The sequence below is a fragment of the Sceloporus occidentalis genome, unplaced genomic scaffold (assembly GCF_023333645.1).
Source record: "Sceloporus occidentalis isolate IW3139 unplaced genomic scaffold, rSceOcc1.0.p SCAF_9, whole genome shotgun sequence".
In the NCBI taxonomy this organism is placed as follows: Eukaryota; Metazoa; Chordata; class Lepidosauria; order Squamata; family Phrynosomatidae; genus Sceloporus; species Sceloporus occidentalis.
This window is the reverse complement of record NW_028316989.1, coordinates 951,788-968,302: the sequence shown is the minus strand read 5'-3', so window position 1 is coordinate 968,302 and position 16,515 is coordinate 951,788. Positions and strand designations below refer to the sequence as shown.

Sequence of the window (16,515 nt, the reverse complement as noted above, 5' to 3'; positions counted from 1 at the left end):
AACCAGTTTGCAAATCAGTTTGAAACGGTTTAAATGACCCTGGTTTACACTTGAACCAAATCACTTCAGGGGCAGCCATGCGCTAGACCCATTTAAACCATGTCTTTGTGACGCTGATTTTCTTCTGCATCTTTTTAGATAAACTGATTCCGCACAAATGTGAACCAGATGCGGATTGGAATCGATTTAAATTTATCCTTCGGCTGGGTAGAGCATGTCCATTTTCGGATCGATTTGTTTGTCAATGTGAACCACAAGTGGGTTATTTTTATTTTGCAGCAAGAAAATGCGGTCAGGGGAAATTTGTAGCGTGACCTATGCTCCGCTGCTGAACCAATCTACTGATTTATTTGTAAGTGGGAATGTGGCTCTGGATGCACACTTACAGTCAGTCACTGAGCCAGTTTGGGGAAATTCATTGTGAAAGGAGGTACACTCGCCATAAATTTGCATGATACCTCCTTGCACAATTCTGGAAAATGGCTTACCCCAGAAACTCCCCTCAATTGTGCCAAGAGTTTTCCAGCCTCGGACTTTTATCTTGGCAACTGACTGCATCCTGCCAGGCAGCTGCTACGGAGCAGAGACCTTGCCAACTAAAGTTCTGGTACAAGAGCCATACAAGGGGCTCAAAGACCTCTTTGGCTTTTTCATCAGATGTCAAGAATCCCTGGATAAAGCACTCCAGCGTTACTCCAGAAGGAGATGCCCAGCTGGGCACATGCTTTGAAAATGTGCTCAGTTATAATTGCATGTTTGTTGGGATTGCTCTGCTGCGGTCTATGTGGAACCAGGCAACTTTTCTGGGCCCATCCCTAGGAGTTCATCCCAAACTCCCACATCAAGTTCATTTTTGTTTGCACTGGCCGTCTCTGCCTTGAAATTGCCCTTTGCAGAAGGTCACTAGTGTGCCACTGAGCAAACACAGGCGAATATATATATATATATATATATATATATATATATATTCATTCCTCCCTAGCAATACCTCTAGTGTGTTGCCCTGTGTCTCCACCCAGTATTTCCTGGCTTCTTGCCCTCTTACAGAATGCATTTCTGTACACTTCTTTCTTAGCATTTGCTTTCTTGGTCAGTCTCAGTTAACACAAGAAGTTGCTGAGTTATCTGTAATTAGTTACTTTTTTGGGGGGATAACAAGGGTGCCACAAAGTGGTAACCACTCTGTTACACTTTTGCAATGCAACCTTTTTACTTTTAAGGTGAATATTAGAGGCATTTTTGCAAAAAAATTCTTATCAATCCTGGCTCCGAAGTAACATAGTAATAAAAATATCAAGCAATATTTGCCTAGAGACTGCCTTCCTCACCTTGGAGCAGCATTTAGACACTCTACTCACAGATGCTTGGTTTTCCTGTAGCATGACATGAATGGAAGAGCATTAAGTAAAGAGAAATTAGTCCTAATACACTATAATGAGCTTCCAATGAGCAGGAATGTCTTTTGAACAAAAGACTTAGCATTAGAGCGCTCTTTAATAATGAAATAATTTATTTTCTAACAGTTGAACAATACAGAAGTATACATATACACAGCAAGGTCATCTAAAACATGTAGTTTCTAAAAATGCATGTGCTAACTGTAATAAAAAGCACCATTATATGGTCTTGACACAGGATTTTTTTTTCTTTAAATGATGTGGTATTTACATTAGGAATTGAACATCTGGAAATTAAATTCCTGTTTCTCCCCCGTCGGCTTCTCCTCTGTTTAGGCTGCATTTTTATTCGGAAGACTCCAAAACTAAACTCAAGAGTTCAGAACAGCAAGTGTTGTTAAGAGCACCTATTTCATCAAAGTCCCTAGGTCGATCGAAAGCAAAAGAAAGGAAGGAAAGAAAGCCAAACTTGTCCAGATGAGTTAAATCTTTGGGCATTTTTGGAAAGAACAGCTATGCTTCAACAAGCATAATACTCAAACCATTGAGCAGATGGCAGCCAGGGACAAGCCGACTTTAAGTGTTGTTCAACCAGACCACAATATTCAAGACAAACAGGTTAGCGAAAGCAAATCTTGGACGCAGACATGGGAAGGAGGTTTCATTTGCTCAGTAATTTAGAGCAGCCGTCCCTCCAAACCGAAGCGTTACTGATTCGCATAGCTGTTCAAAAATAAAAGGAGAAGGAAATAAAGCTGCCAACTAGCAATAACAGAAAGCAAAACAAATTCTCAGATAAACTGCAGCAAGAGAGGAAGCAACGCAACGCATCTGGGGAGCAAAACGCACAACTAGGTATGTTTTTAAAAAAGCAGAATTCATCCCAATACAGTTAAGTGTCAAAACCTGAAATCTGTTACCAAGGGGTCAAAAGAAAAAGGACTCTGAGTCCCAAAATATTGCTAGGCTGTACACCAGATGCCTCCGTTTACTCTAATTAGGCAGCAAGCACTTACAAAAAAACCCTTTCCCCCTCATTTATTCACACATACACACCCCACCGCCCCAGAGGACACTGGGCTTCTTCCTTCTGGCTGTGTTTGCAAGCTCTGTGGCAGAGATTTAGTTCTAGAGAGAAACACAACAGATTGAAAGGGGGAGAGGCAGGGCAAGGGAGACCTGCCCTATAGAGAACAACAAAGTGCTAAAATGGCAGTTGGCAGCACACAGCCTGCTAACGCCCAGAGCTCTGGGGTCTTGCAAAGCGGGTGGGAAACGTTGGTGGCATCTAACCGGACACCTCAAATTAAGTGCTTTGGATCCGAATCGAAACGAAGGCATTCGCACCAACCCTGGGGTGGGGAAAAATAGGTTCATGAGATGTGACTCTCAGCACCTTGAAAAGATCTGCCCTATAAAAACCAAAACAAAAACACAATACCATAGTAATAAAAAGTTCTGGGTGTTCAACACTCAGGAGAAAAAGGTTGATCAGGTACAGACAATACTTTTAGGATCCTTGTGACTGTCCGCCCTGAAACACTCCTCTTTACTTCGCATCAGTAAAGAGCACAAATTTTGGATTTTCATTTTCTAGTCAAGTGTGCCCCAGATTGACTGTTTGCACAGGAAGTCTTCCAAGTGCAGCAGCATTTAGTGTGAACTTTTTTTGTAACATGCACACGTACAACGCACACGCATACATACACACACACACACACAAACTTCCAGCTGTAAACACAGGCACAGAAACAATCCCAGCTCCCTTTCAACAATCTACAAAATTAGTTTCCTGCAGCTTTTTATAATAATGCTGGTGGATCAGTGAATTCGAGAGAAAGGCTGGCTGGACCAGAATGTGACACTTCTATGGCCCAGTTTACACATGACCCAGGCAATGTGGCTACTCCCACATCGCTCTGGCAGTGTATGGAATTTCAGCTCATGGGGTGGTTAGGGATGGGGCAGGTTTGTGTGGTTAAGCACCACACCTGTGCTGCCTACCCACAGACGTGGCACACAACCACAGAATCCGCCCTCATCCTGTGGGCAGGAGTCCTGATATTACTGGGGCCAAATGCCCAACGGGGCTTGCTTCTCCCGCCTCGAAAAGTGGGAAATGGGTTGGGGGGATAGCAAAGAGGACCACAGAGGTTTGGAGCTGCCATGACTAGTCCTAGCCAAGACATTAAAAGGTGTCCCTGGAGCCCATGGAACCATTGGTTCCATCTGTCTAGATGGTTTGGAAACATCACACACCTCTTTAGGTGAGTTCTGACATTAGTGCATCATTTGCAAAGCCCAACTTTTTCTGTACCACCCAAATGTTAGAAGGACCACATCTAGACAGTGCAAAGATCGATGACAGGTTCACAGTTGGGACAACCAAATCAAATCAAATCCCACAGTATTTTAAACTTAAAGAGACAGAAAGAGAAAGAGAAAGAAAGCACAACCCACTAGGAATTTCTCCTGACCAAAGTTCACTAAAATGTAAAGCAGTGAATGAGTCTCTATTACCTGGGAAAGGAAGAAATGAAAGGGCAACATCCAGGAGAAATTCAGGGTGGATTGTGCCACAATTATAATTAACTCATAAAAGGCACAACAATTAAAAAAATCATTAGGTTGAATTCTTAAGACTTGGTAGTTCTAAAGCAAATGACACAAATTTGCCATTTCAATTTACCCCCCAAAAAACGACCCTTCCCCGCAAATCTGAAATTACTTTAAAATGTTAAGGTGGCAACATGGAGTTTAATTCGTGAGACAGTTTCATACAACTCATTAACAAATATAGAAGCTCAAAGGTCTCAGGCAAGAAACATGTCAGAAAGAAAAGGACCTCAAAGTGCAGCTACTCAACTTCTTTAAAAGTTTACAGGTTGGGAGCTAGCTCTCTGAAGGGTTTTCTGCTTGGACTCAAAGCCAGCTTATAAATGCAAGAAGGCCTCCGAGAAAGTAGGAGTTCAGTGCAAGTCTGCTGGACGTCTTAAAATTCCAGCTGTTAATTATTATTATTATCATCATTTTTAAAAAAGATAGCACACTCCAAAAAAGAAATTGCTTTGGAGATCTTTAGCAATCCACTAGCTCCACTTCCCATCTCAAAAATTTATCCAGAAACAGCTTCAAATGTCTTGAAGAAACCAAATGCAATTGTTAGGTGATTTGGAAGGCTGGCCTTGTCCTGGAGGACCAGGGCAGCTCAGGGTCATCTGCAAAGAAGCATGACTTACAGTTGGAAGCTAAGAAAGCTAGGTAGCCCTTTTAGAGATGATGGGAAACTGACTGACTGGCTTTCAGGGATCCTCTAAGTGCTGGGTGACAGCTAGCTCCCCATAGAAAAGCAACCCTAGAAATCACTGGGAGCTGGCCAACTGGGCACAGTATTTAGGTTCAAAGTGAAACAGGGTGACTAAGGAAAGCTAGGTTAGTGGACCGTGACATACAAAGTTTTCTAAACAGCTACAAAAGGTCAAAATCATAAGAAAATTGCATTACGTTTATACAAAAATGAATAAATACTATTTATAGACCACGTTATGTACATTTGTGTGTGCTCTAGCTTAAGTGAAGAATGCCGCTGACGTCGGACGCCAGAGACAGGGTGAAAAAAGGGGGCAGAACAGATGCACGTTTTAAGAGTCAAAAACCCCAAATCTCACACAGGAGCCGCTTTCTCTGGGCTATCAAATAATTTAAAGAGGCAAGGAAGTGCTAGAATGCCACAAGGGCACCCACAGAGTTGCTTTAATGCAGTCTTCTCAGTCATTAACTCAAAGCTAGCACAGCTAAGCTTTTGTCACTCAGTTATTGCTGAATTTTTAAGTAAACAGGTTGGACTAGGACCAAGTATACAAATGAGGCATAATTCTTTTGTGCTAAAGGGAGTGAGATCAGCTTTGTTCATCTCTCTGAGGTAGAAAGAATTGTCCCAGAGACAGGAAAGCAGGACTTGGCAGCTAGGGAAGCTGCTAGGAACTAAAGGTTAATGCAGCTGTCAATGCAAAGACATCAAAATGATTGCACAGGAATAGTATTTGGTCTTTTGACACAAAAATATCAAAGATGGGTTTGAGTGAAAGCATCCTACCAGGGTCCTCAGATGAAGGGGGGGATCTCCCCACTCCCATTATGAGAACCTTCCAGCATACGACTCTATTCCTAACTACGCTTCTGCTAAAACTGAGTGTTGGTCTGATGGCCACCGGTCTCAAACCCAGTCCTTTGGGACTAGTACTGAGAAGGATGGCTCAGCATTTAGGATCCAAAGGGAACTTTAATTTAGTATTGGCAGGAGGAGTGCCTCACAGATGGCTACGTTACAAATGCAATGTTTTGGGACACTTTGGAGCAACTCCTGAAGAGTGACCCCTGGGAAGATCTGCTGCCTAATTCCCTAAAGGAAGCTTATCATGCTTTGTACATTTCTCAGGCCAATTTTCGACTCTGAATGACAAGAAAGCAGAGGTCCTTCTATCACATCTGAGGAATAGTGGCTAGTCTGGCTATTGTTTCCGAATGCTTTACATTACAATCTCCCTCCCTCCCACCCCCGAGGTGAAAGGGCTCATTGAAAATATCAAGCAATAGCAGCATAGGCAAAAAGTGTTATGTTGCTATTACTGCAACAATATTCTTGGGTGCTTAGAAATTTGGTTGGAATGTTCGGTCTCATAGAGATGAATTTACTGACAGAAAAGAGAAGCTAGTGGATGCCATCAGAGGTGTGCTCCAGAGAGTAGCTTGAAACCCACAACCCTATGCACTGTTTACAGACTTAGGCAAAGCAGATTTTGGTGGTACAAGAAGTTCACGTGCAAGAGAATTGTGGGACGGTCCAACATACTACCTAGAAAGATCCAACAAGGAAACAGCAATGGATTGGGGGGGAGGGGGGAAGCTACTGGCTCCTTATAGGCTGAGACAGGCCTTAAGATTGTTCTGCAGCTTTATTCTCTTAATGCCGGCGCTAGAATAGCCTTCGTCGCTGCAGAGGCTCTGCAAGCTTCCCCTTTCATCCGAATCACTTGGGCTGCTGCTGCTCCAGTCCAGGTCCCCTGTTAGATAGTCTGTGCTTTCCACATCCACATCGATTTCTTCTGTCAACAGAAATGGAGCGTCATTTGGGTAAGTCACTCAAGCACTGGTCTCCTGACAGAGCAGTTCCGATTTGGATTTGCAAGCATACTCCCAGCCCACCCCTCCACACCACCATCACCTACCTCTATCTGAATCCGATCGTTCAGAAGAAACCGTTGACCCTATACTGTCCATCCTTATTCGCTCAATGCCCAGTTTCTCCAGCTGCCTTTTCAGATGCCGCTGCTCTCGCTGCAACTGATCTATTTGGTGTACTGCTCTTCTATCATAGTCTTCAAGTTTCTGTTGAAGAACACAGGCAATGTTTGGTCCTTGTGTCAATTTAAAGTTTAGCTCAGCTCTTTACAAGGAGAAACTTGCAACTCTAACTAGCTTTAGCTGCCTACTCATTTCTATCCCTGCAACCAGCTATCTCCATTTGTCACTACTCAAAACATGAAAAGCATCTAAAGCCATTTCCCAAACCATCTGAAGGTTTCCCCAAGTGTCAAAGATTTAAAGTCTGTGTGGCAATGGCCAAGCTTCACACATAAAGTTGTCAGGGTCTCAGGGGGATATATTGGAGTATTGTTTGCAAGCAGTGAGCTTGAGTTGCTGCCTGATGATTCCCACTGCAAGTGAGTTGCCAAATGAATGCTAGATCTTCTATTTCTGCTATGCTTAGAATGATACACTAGCTAGGAACTCTGGCATCTCTTTCCCTGAACAAGCCCAATTCAAAAGCCATAGTTTTTTGTGGGGTTTTTTTCGGGCTATGTGGCCATGTTCTAGAACATTTTTCTTCCTGACGTAGTTTGTCAGCTTTAACTCACCTTTATGTGCAATTTAGCTTTTGTTAGTAAACTCAGTGTGGTATGTCTGCTGGATTCCGGTCCAAGGGGCACCAGCCCTTTCAGCTTCTCCAAACACAATCGCAAATGAGCACGCCTGTTAAACAAGAGTGACATGTGATAAAGCTGCAAGAGCAATGATTTTAAAATAATTATTAAGGGCACCGGCACATAATTGTGAGGCTCAGAAGCAAGATGGGAAGAACATTCATAGTTAGCCCTCTTCAGGCACTGGATATGTCAAATCATGTTAGAGACACAGGGTCATTCCCACATCCCAGTGAAAACCAGTCCCACTCACTTTCCTCAGCCCCAGCTTTATCACACAAGGAGCCCAGAATTTAATTCTGAAAATGAAAATATTAGGGAGCAATGTCCAATCCGTGGCCGCAGTATTCTGCTCTTTAAAATGTGGGCAGCTTCTCCCCATTAAGCCTATTAACCAGGCTGCCACTCTGACCTCTGCTGATGTCTTTAACCCTGCAATGTATCTGCAGTATTCCAATTCAATGACAATGCAGGGAGCTGGCTGCCCTTTTCAACCATGCTAGCCGCAGGTTCTACCATGCCCTTTTGGGCAACTTCTCCCTACCTTTCCACTTCAGCTGAGCCTCTCTCTTATCCTCCCAATATTCAAAGAGGGAAAAGAGAAAGCATCAGTTTTACACAAACTTACTGCAACCTTCTTTCCTGATTGAAACTAATTAAAAATAAGTACACCTCTTTCTAAAGAAAGACTTTGTGAAGGAGGAGAGGATGGCAAAAAAATCAGATGAGGACTTTTGTGGAAGGATGAATGGTGTTTATTGGCCGCTGGCTAGACAAAAGGGAGTCTGGCTGGGCTGTGTCCCAGCACCAATGAAGCAGAGGCAGGTGAAATAAACAGAAAACCTGTATAAGGTAAAGGTGTGAATTGTACATGGAGTGTGTGTTTGTGAACGCTCAGTATCAGGAAAATTCAAGATTGGAATGTGAGGGGGGGGGGGGGAGGAAAAAAACCCTGTTCTTTAGCTATACACAGTAGGGCTGGAAAAGATTTGGGATTTCCTACGACTGAGGAAAGTGTGGCACATATGCTGCATGCAACCTTCAAACATGGGCTTTTTTGTATTGCCCACAACTGCCACACTCTGAAGCCTTCCCAAAATCTGGACAAAAATGCCTGAAAAGAAAGTAAATCATTACTCCTGGAGGCCTCCAGAAGCACACATTTGTTAAATCCCTCTTCTCTTAACTCCCTGATCCCCTCAAATGGCACCTCAAAGTAGCCTGAAACCACTTTCAAGTCACTTTTTTTGCCCAAATGTTGGGCTTGTTGTTGTTAACTGCCTTCAAGTTGGCCCTGACTCATGGTTGTGGGTTAAAAACTGGGCTACACCCCTGCCATAGTTCTCTGCCTCTGCAGAACCAGAAATACACACTGAGATTTAAACAGTTCTGAACATAGGCCTTTTTTGGATGGAGGAATTCCAGGTAAGAAGTCAAGATTCCTTGCTCTTTCATTTCACTCTTTCTTCACTTCATCAGGATAAAGATATTGGTGGGAAAGAGATGCTGGTGTTGCTAAAACGGCTAAATACTGGGAGCCAGAAAGCTTTACTGATCTACTTCAAATCACCAGAGATCTATCAGGAGGTCCCAATCTACCTTCTGCCCACTTTGGTGGACTTGCAAGGCTGATGAGATAAGGCTTTAATTTCTACAGAAAAAAAGCCCAGGGACTGAGGCTTGTAAGGATGAGATACCATCTGTTTTACATAGTCCTTCCTTAAATCTGGAGGCTAGAGTTAGAGTAGGTCACAGTAGAAAGAAAGCACAACTTGAGGAGCAAGAACTGAGCTAAACATTGCTAACATGAATAGTAAAATGCAAACACACTGAGCAACCCTGGGCAAGTCACACACTCTCAGCCTCAGAGGAAGGCAAAGGCAAACATCTTCTGAGCAAATATTGCCAGGAACACCCCATGATGCCTGAGGGTCACTATTAGTCAGAAATGACTTGAAGGTACACAACAACAATATAAAAATATCAGGAACAAAATGTTCTTTACCTCCATGGAGTATGAACATGATTGTGCTGGATCAGACCAAAGACATACCTACTCTAGTATTATGTTATCTAGTTCTGTACCAGATGCCTCTGGGTTCTTCATAAGAAGAGCACAAAAACACTCTCCCCTTCATGTTCCCCAGCAACTGATACATAGAAGCATGCTGCCACTGATGCTGGAGGTAATACCCAGACACCATGACGAGTCTCTGATAGCCTCACCCTCCCAAAGTTGGAGTAGTTTCATATTGTTTCGATTGTGCTACCTTCCTCCCTTCACTGCTAAGCTTCATAGCTCCAGTTTCTACAAAGGATGAGCAGACAACTCCTAAATGTCTAACAAGCCTATTAAAAGGTCTTAGAGTAGGTCATGCCAAGAGCCACCTCCACATGCATTAACCACATCCTAGTCTCAGACTATGTTAAATACAAGTGTTTGAATCTATTGTAGTTTTAAGATAAAGACCCACTACACAGCTCTTCTAGTATGCTCATCCCGCATGGTGAGAAGATGTTAATTAGCCTCAACGAACATAATGTTTCTGAAAAGTGACTAATGCATATCAAGATAGAAGTCTTAAGCAGTTCAGATAAACTTTCTGTGCTATCAAACTGGACATAAAGTAATCTTTCTGCAAGGGCCCATGTCTAGCCATTTCAATGCAAGGCCTTGAATAAATTAAGGCTGTTATAGATCAGTACTTCCCACACTCTTGACTGTCAGGGAAATGCACACATGGGGCATGGCAACAGACAAACCATTTCCTGTGGTGAAAGCCATCACTGGGAAATAAAGACTGAAGACTGACCAACTCACCCCCCTCAACACACATACACACAGTAGAGCAACATTAGTACAAAGGTTGCTAGCACATGTGGTTGGAAAGAACTCAGACCAACCGAAGAACTTGGGCAACAGGCTCCTTCTAAAGCGCAAGAATGCAACTATTATTCACTTCCCAGTAAACAAGTTCCTCCCTCAGCGCAAGACTTCTCGGCATCTTTACTCCACAGGGTTATTATATGGGGGATGGCTTCACATTAGACCATAGCTATCCATGTTTGGCTCTGAAGTAACAATAGCTGAAAGTGTCCAAATACTTTAAAGGCATCTAAGCAAAGGTGGCCAGAGTCATGCTCACTGCAATGGAGGTTGAATGGCTAAACCCCTACAAATTCTGTCTAGTTCATATGGTCTACTACACAGAAATCCAACTAGAGTAGAATAATTTAGTACAAAGAGAATGCCCTATGGAAGCACACATAGATAGTGAGGCTCTTTGAACTAGACTTCCTTTAGCTGCTGCTTCAATTCACCACGTCAGTGGGATTAAAATGTACAATGACTTTGAGGACTCACCTGTTCTTCTCCATTTCATTGTGTGTTGATCTAAGGGAGAGGAGGGAGAGAGAAAGAGATAGAAACTGATTAGATTAATGAAAGGCAGTTGGCAGCCATAGTGTATGTAAACATGTTGTGATAAAGATTACAAATATGGGAGTTCTACTTAACTATTCATTTTAGAAGACTTCAAGGAACCTGCTGGTTATCCTTGCACTTATCATCCTGCTGTTAAGCACAGGGTTCCTATGCAAACCCGGTACTGTGACACATTAAAATCAGGTATTACAAGTTGCATTGTGGTATCAGTACAATCATTAATCATTGTTCAGATCGATTTCTCCATAAACTGAGGCAAAATAATCTTCTAAATGAATCCCAAACAACTCTTTAGAAAATAAATACTCAAGGAAGGGTAGCACAAGATATGCTGCCTTTCTGAATCTAACAATTTCACAGAAAACAGACTAAGGCAGCAACCTCCAGCCCTAGTTTGATGATTCAGACTGTCTTCCCACTTGTTAACCTGGATTGTAAAAAGAAAGATCCCTCCCCTTAGCTCCCCCATTTACAACTGAAAACACTCACATTTAATCCATCTAAACAGAATTAAGCTCTACTTAAAACCTCTGAATAACTTGTGAATTATTTTCATATTATCATTCTTTGAATCAGTTGTCCTCATGACATTATCCCTATGTAATACCTACCGAAGAGTAGTCTCCAATACACCTATTTCCCTGTGTTGCACTTAGGAAGACATACTGTCATTCTCCAACTGAAAACATGTGGCAAAGAGTCAAAATCCATGAAAGGGTGAGCGGATGGCATTTCCCCCATAAACTAAATGCTTTTAAGAATGTTCTGTAGTATCTGCAGGCAAAAATAGCTGGGAAATTGTTTCTGTGAAGTACAAAATCCCACCAAGTTCATATATTTTGATCTGTGTCAGCAGGGCCAGCTAAATGGACACTACAGTGTGTATCATCCTTCCCATACCTGGTACCTTCCAAATGTTTTGAATTGTGATCCCAAGATAGTGTATCCAATGGTTAGGCATTAGATAAGTTGTAATCCAAAACATGTGGAGAGCATCAGGTTGAAACTCAGTAGCTCAGTGGAGTGTTTTGCTCACCCCAAAACCAGGCAAACAAAGACTGACTGGTAAGAAAACATATGACAGCAGCTAATCCTCTCAGCCACTCTGTGGAATTAACACACACAGTGAACCTCCCCTTGGAGGAAGAATCTGGGCATTTCCTGAAACATGTGACTGGATTACCTGTGTCTCAATGCCAGTTCATACATCTGCATTATGAACTAAGTATTTCCTTGGAAGAACTACAACTCAAGTAAGAGTCAAACAAAAGTGTGGACTAAAAGAGAAGGTGGGGGATGTGGAAGAGAAGAGGTTACTGAAACTCCATCCTGCACTTTCCATGCCATTCCCCAAACAGAAGAACATCATGTACTCATCTCAAGACCACTAACTACTGGCAAAACACAGGGTGATGTAAGGACAAAGCTTTGACTGGGCATTTCCTGATTCCCAGGACATAAAGGAAGGCTGCATGCAGTTTGTCGCCAGACAGCCAGAGAACAACTGCATGCAATAACTGCACACGATTTCTCCAAAATACTTTGGACCTGGATGCCTTCATCCATAAGGGCACCCTGACATACTGAGAATGGAGTACATATTTAAGGGGTTAACTCAAACCCTGTTTGGAACATCAGCAGCCAGAAGCAGCTGGGTTGTTTTGTCCAAGCACTTTTGGTAAGACATCAGATATTTTCAACTGTAGTATCACTCTGTATGAAAGACCAATGAAGGGCTGATAAGAAACAAAACTGAAACTATTCAAGTTCTGTACGCAATGGACATGGGAACTTTGGGAACTTAACATGATCTATAGCTCAATGAAGCCTTTAATTATGACTAATAGTCATGTGACTAGCGTGTGTCCAATGCATTCACTAAGTTACTACTATAATTGCCCTGTAAGTGACTGGATTCTGTATGGAAGCAGGATAGTCCAGGGAGAACCACCATTTCTTTTTTAGTTACCTGCTACTACTGTTGTTCTTCTTGGACTTGTTTCTTTTTTTTAAGGCATCTCTATCCTTGGTGCTGTAAGGTAACATGGAAGCATACCCATGCTCAGCTTCTGGAGGAGAGACCAACATTCATTCCATTAACTCACAACAAAAGAGAGACACCAGAAATCAATGCACTATCTGCACCCAAGTAAGCCCACCGCAGGATCCCATTCTGTTCTAAGAGCTAGTCCCCTTTTCAAAAATGCCCATGAGCCTTAAACTTACTAGATGGCCTCAGACAGGCCAGCGTCTTTGTCTCAACAACCTCATGTACAATGCTTACACCACCGTACAAGGCTGCTGTAAGGATTACTAAAACAACGGAGAGGTACTCTAAATGCTTAAAACATACTAAATTATGAGCACGCTAGACCATTTACATCTCATAGCTGGTTGGTGTAACCACAGAAAAGAATAGGTAGAGAGGTTGCAAAGAACAGCATGGTGTAGGAAAGGCAGACCACGTGACTATGAACGCACGCAAACCAGTGCAAAACCCCCGCCGCCACTGCTGCCGGTGATGGGAGAGATGCCTATTCAGTGGGAAACAGAGAGTTCCTTCAGAATACACCATTTTGTTTTAGAGAGTGTTCATAGCACTTAACCAACAGCAGTATTTTCTTGATAGCCACTGGCAGCTCTATTGCCTCTCTCTCTAGAACCCTTTAGAGTCATGCATGTATGTCTATGCAGCCCATGAACAAGCCCAGGAACAGTGTGGCCTAAATCCATCCACTTTGCTGTTTGTCTTTGTGTGCCTTCAAGTCACTTCCCACTTATGGTGACCCTAAGGAAAAACCTATTACTGGGTTTTCTTGGCAAGCTTTGCTACTGCCTTCCCCTGAGGCTGAGAGTGTGTGACTTGCCCAGGGTCACCCAGTGGCATTCATGACCTAGCAGGGAATCGAACCCTGGTCTCCAGAGTCTCAACTATAGTGAACCTACTGAATGAGCTACTGAATGGTCAGTCAGCATTTATGCCAATTGCACTAGTTCAACAGGTCTCCTCTAACTGGGGCTGGCAACAGGCTTTGGGCCCTTGACTTTTCTGGGGGAAATGTGTGCATCTCTGAGAAAGAGAGAGAATTCATACTACAATCTGAAAGGAGGAAGAGAGCAGAGAGAAAGGAGACAGAGGCAAAAACGTCAACAGCCTTTTTGCTCTCTGGCCAAACCAGGCCGGAGCAGGCCGATGCCAAGAGGGCAGGACTGAAGGAAGAAGGGAAAAACAAGGCCAGGAGCGGCCCTTCTGCTCCTTCTCCTCCCTCCCCACTCAGGCTCTGGAGAAAGGAAACCTACACAGAAAAGAGGAGGAGGGAAACCAAACCTTTGGGGCACCCTTAAAAGTGATTTATTTAAGCACCAGCTATCTGTGGATTACAGGCCACTTCCTCAGAGCACCTCTGGATCCAGTCCAGGAAAGCTCCTGCCAAAACAACTTGGATCTGCTGGCCTTAGAGGTGCCGCAAGAGCAAGGGCCCTCCCACCGCCTTCTTTCCTTTCTCTTTAACAGTGGAACAACAGATGAACGTGGCTCTCTCTTCGCAAACTGCAGGCCAGGCGGCGGCGGTGGAGGAGGAGGAGGAGGCCCAAGGGCTCCCTTCAGATCCGGGCTCTTGCTGGGTGTGTTTGGGGGGGAGAAAGAGGGATATGCGCACACGATGGAGGGGGAGGGAAGCGTCCATATCCTCCTCCTCCTCCTTCTCTTTGCAATGGAGGAGGCCTCCTGCCTCGTCTCTCCCCCCAAAGGCCTTGCAAAACAAGAAGCCACACTGGATTATGATGTCCCGGGTTGAGATGTGTATGTGAGAATGAAAAGGGGTTGGGATTCAAAAATGCCAAAACAAATAGCATGAAGGCACCGGATCCTCGTCTGACTGTGGAAGCTAAGCAGGGCCAGGCCTGCTTAGTCTTTGGATGGGAGACCAACAAAGAGCAGGTGCTTTAGGTGATATTTCAGAGGCAGGGACTGGCAAAACCACCTATGAAGAAATCCATGGAGTCACCATTAGCCAAGAGGTGACTTGAAGGCAATGCAGACACCGTGGAGAGAGGGGCAAAGGGGGATCCTGGTGTGTGCGGAGGGAGCAGGAGTTAATTAAGGCTGCCCATGATCTCTTTAGGCCTTCAGCATCCAGTCTGCTGGCATCAGGGGAGAAGAACCATTCCCAGAACGGTCCTTTCCTTTTTGCCCCATGGTTTTCTTTCACTGGTTTGAGTTCCTGAGAGGTGGTCTGCTCTTTCCTGTCCCAGAAGGCATTGGCAGTCCTTCTGGGCTTGAGGAAGGCTCTTCTTTTGTGGACTGACTGCCAATCCCAGAATCCCCCAGCCAGCTACGGCCTTGTCTGTGCGCATTATGCGTCTTATGGCAGCCCCATGAATCTCAGGGGGTTTTCTTAGGCCAGGAATCCTCAGAGGGGCTTCTGACACTTCCTTCCTCCGAAACAGAGCCTAGTGGCCACAGTGATTCCTTGGCAGTCTCCCATCCAAGGACTGGCCAGGGCTGGCTCTGCTTGGCTTCCAGGTGCCTTGTGTGAGTCCACCTGCCTCTGCATACATTTCCTAGGGTTTCCTTAGGGCAGGAGTCCTGAGAGGTGGTTCTGTCTTGTCCTTCCTATCTCTATAGCCTGGCTCTCCTTAGTGGTCTCCCATCCAAGGACTGGCCAGGGATAGCTTGGCTTGGCTTCCAGAGGAGGGGAGCTGGTGCTGAGGGTTTCCTTGGTGTCTGTTTTCCAGTCTGTTGCTGATGTATATCAACCCCAGGGGCTTCGCAAGGCCTTTTAGGCCAGGGATCCTGCTCAGAGAGCCGATGTCACCTGGGACGACCCTGCGGTGGCTGCCATCCAAGCACTGGCCAGGGCTGGCCCTGCTTAGCTTCCAAGATCCTGCGGAGCTCTCAGAGGGTCTTCTTGGGCCAGGATTCCTCTGAGACGGTTGCCGTCCCTGCCCTGTTCAGCCTCCAGGCCAGGCAGGAGCACCTCTCAGAGGGCCTTCTTGGGCCAGGGCTCCTGTCTTCCTGGGAAATGGAGCCCAGGCTGGCCCTGCTTAGCCCCCAGGATCTGTGTCCGTTGCCTTCCAGCCCCGAGGCCTGCTTAGGCCGCCCCCTTCCTCCGTCTCCATCTTAGGGACCCCTTCGGGGCCTGCAGCTTCCTCCCAGGCCCCAGGGCTCCCTAAGATGGCGGCGGAGGTGCCTGGGAAGGGGCCGCTATCGTCCCTGGCCCAAAGGGGCCCAAAGGCTGTGGAGAGCTCCGCTCGGGGCCCAGAAGAGACTCCAACTCCCAGAACGCCACAGCCTTTGGGCCAGGCAGCCCTGAACGCCGAGGGAGCCCTGCGCCTACCTCGCTCTCTCCGCTCCAGGAACTCGGCCGCCTCCAGCAGCATCTGGATGTTTTCGCAGACTTGGGCCGCCGCAGCCGCCATTTTCGCCTCTTTCTCTCGGGGTCGGTCGCTCGCTCGGTCGGAGGAGCCCTTCGGGGCGAGCGGCGGAGGAGGAGGAGGAGCCGGAGGAGAGGCAACGGCCAAGGCGGCTCTCTCGGGCCTCGGAGCCTTCGTCGTCGCCGGCGTCTCCCTTCCCTTCCGTTCCCTTCGAGCGCGGAGCCCTCTCTGCTCAAACCGAGGAGGAGGAGGAGAAGGAGAAGTGTTTACTTCACTTCAGCCTGACAGACACCGCGAAACCGAGCCTCACCGC

The 16,515-nt window shown here is 45.3% G+C and overlaps 1 protein-coding gene across 2 annotated transcripts; it reads right to left on the bottom strand.

Annotated features, from left to right (window-relative positions):
* Positions 1-4,134: 4,134 nt before the first annotated feature.
* On the bottom strand, positions 4,135-16,506 carry MXD1 (MAX dimerization protein 1). Of its 2 annotated transcripts, none has more exons than XM_089537380.1 (6): positions 16,166-16,506; positions 12,796-12,895; positions 10,746-10,775; positions 7,316-7,430; positions 6,626-6,785; positions 4,135-6,502 (listed from the first exon to the last, which is right to left on the bottom strand). In XM_089537380.1, the coding sequence occupies exons 1-6, from the start codon at positions 16,245-16,247 to the stop codon at positions 6,315-6,317; spliced, it is 675 nt and encodes a 224-aa protein (XP_089393506.1). In that variant the 5' UTR covers positions 16,248-16,506; the 3' UTR covers positions 4,135-6,314. The 2 variants fall into 2 exon arrangements, with proteins under 2 accessions (XP_089393506.1, XP_089393508.1); XM_089537382.1 differs by having other exon boundaries at positions 4,135-6,499.
* Positions 16,507-16,515: the final 9 nt, after the last annotated feature.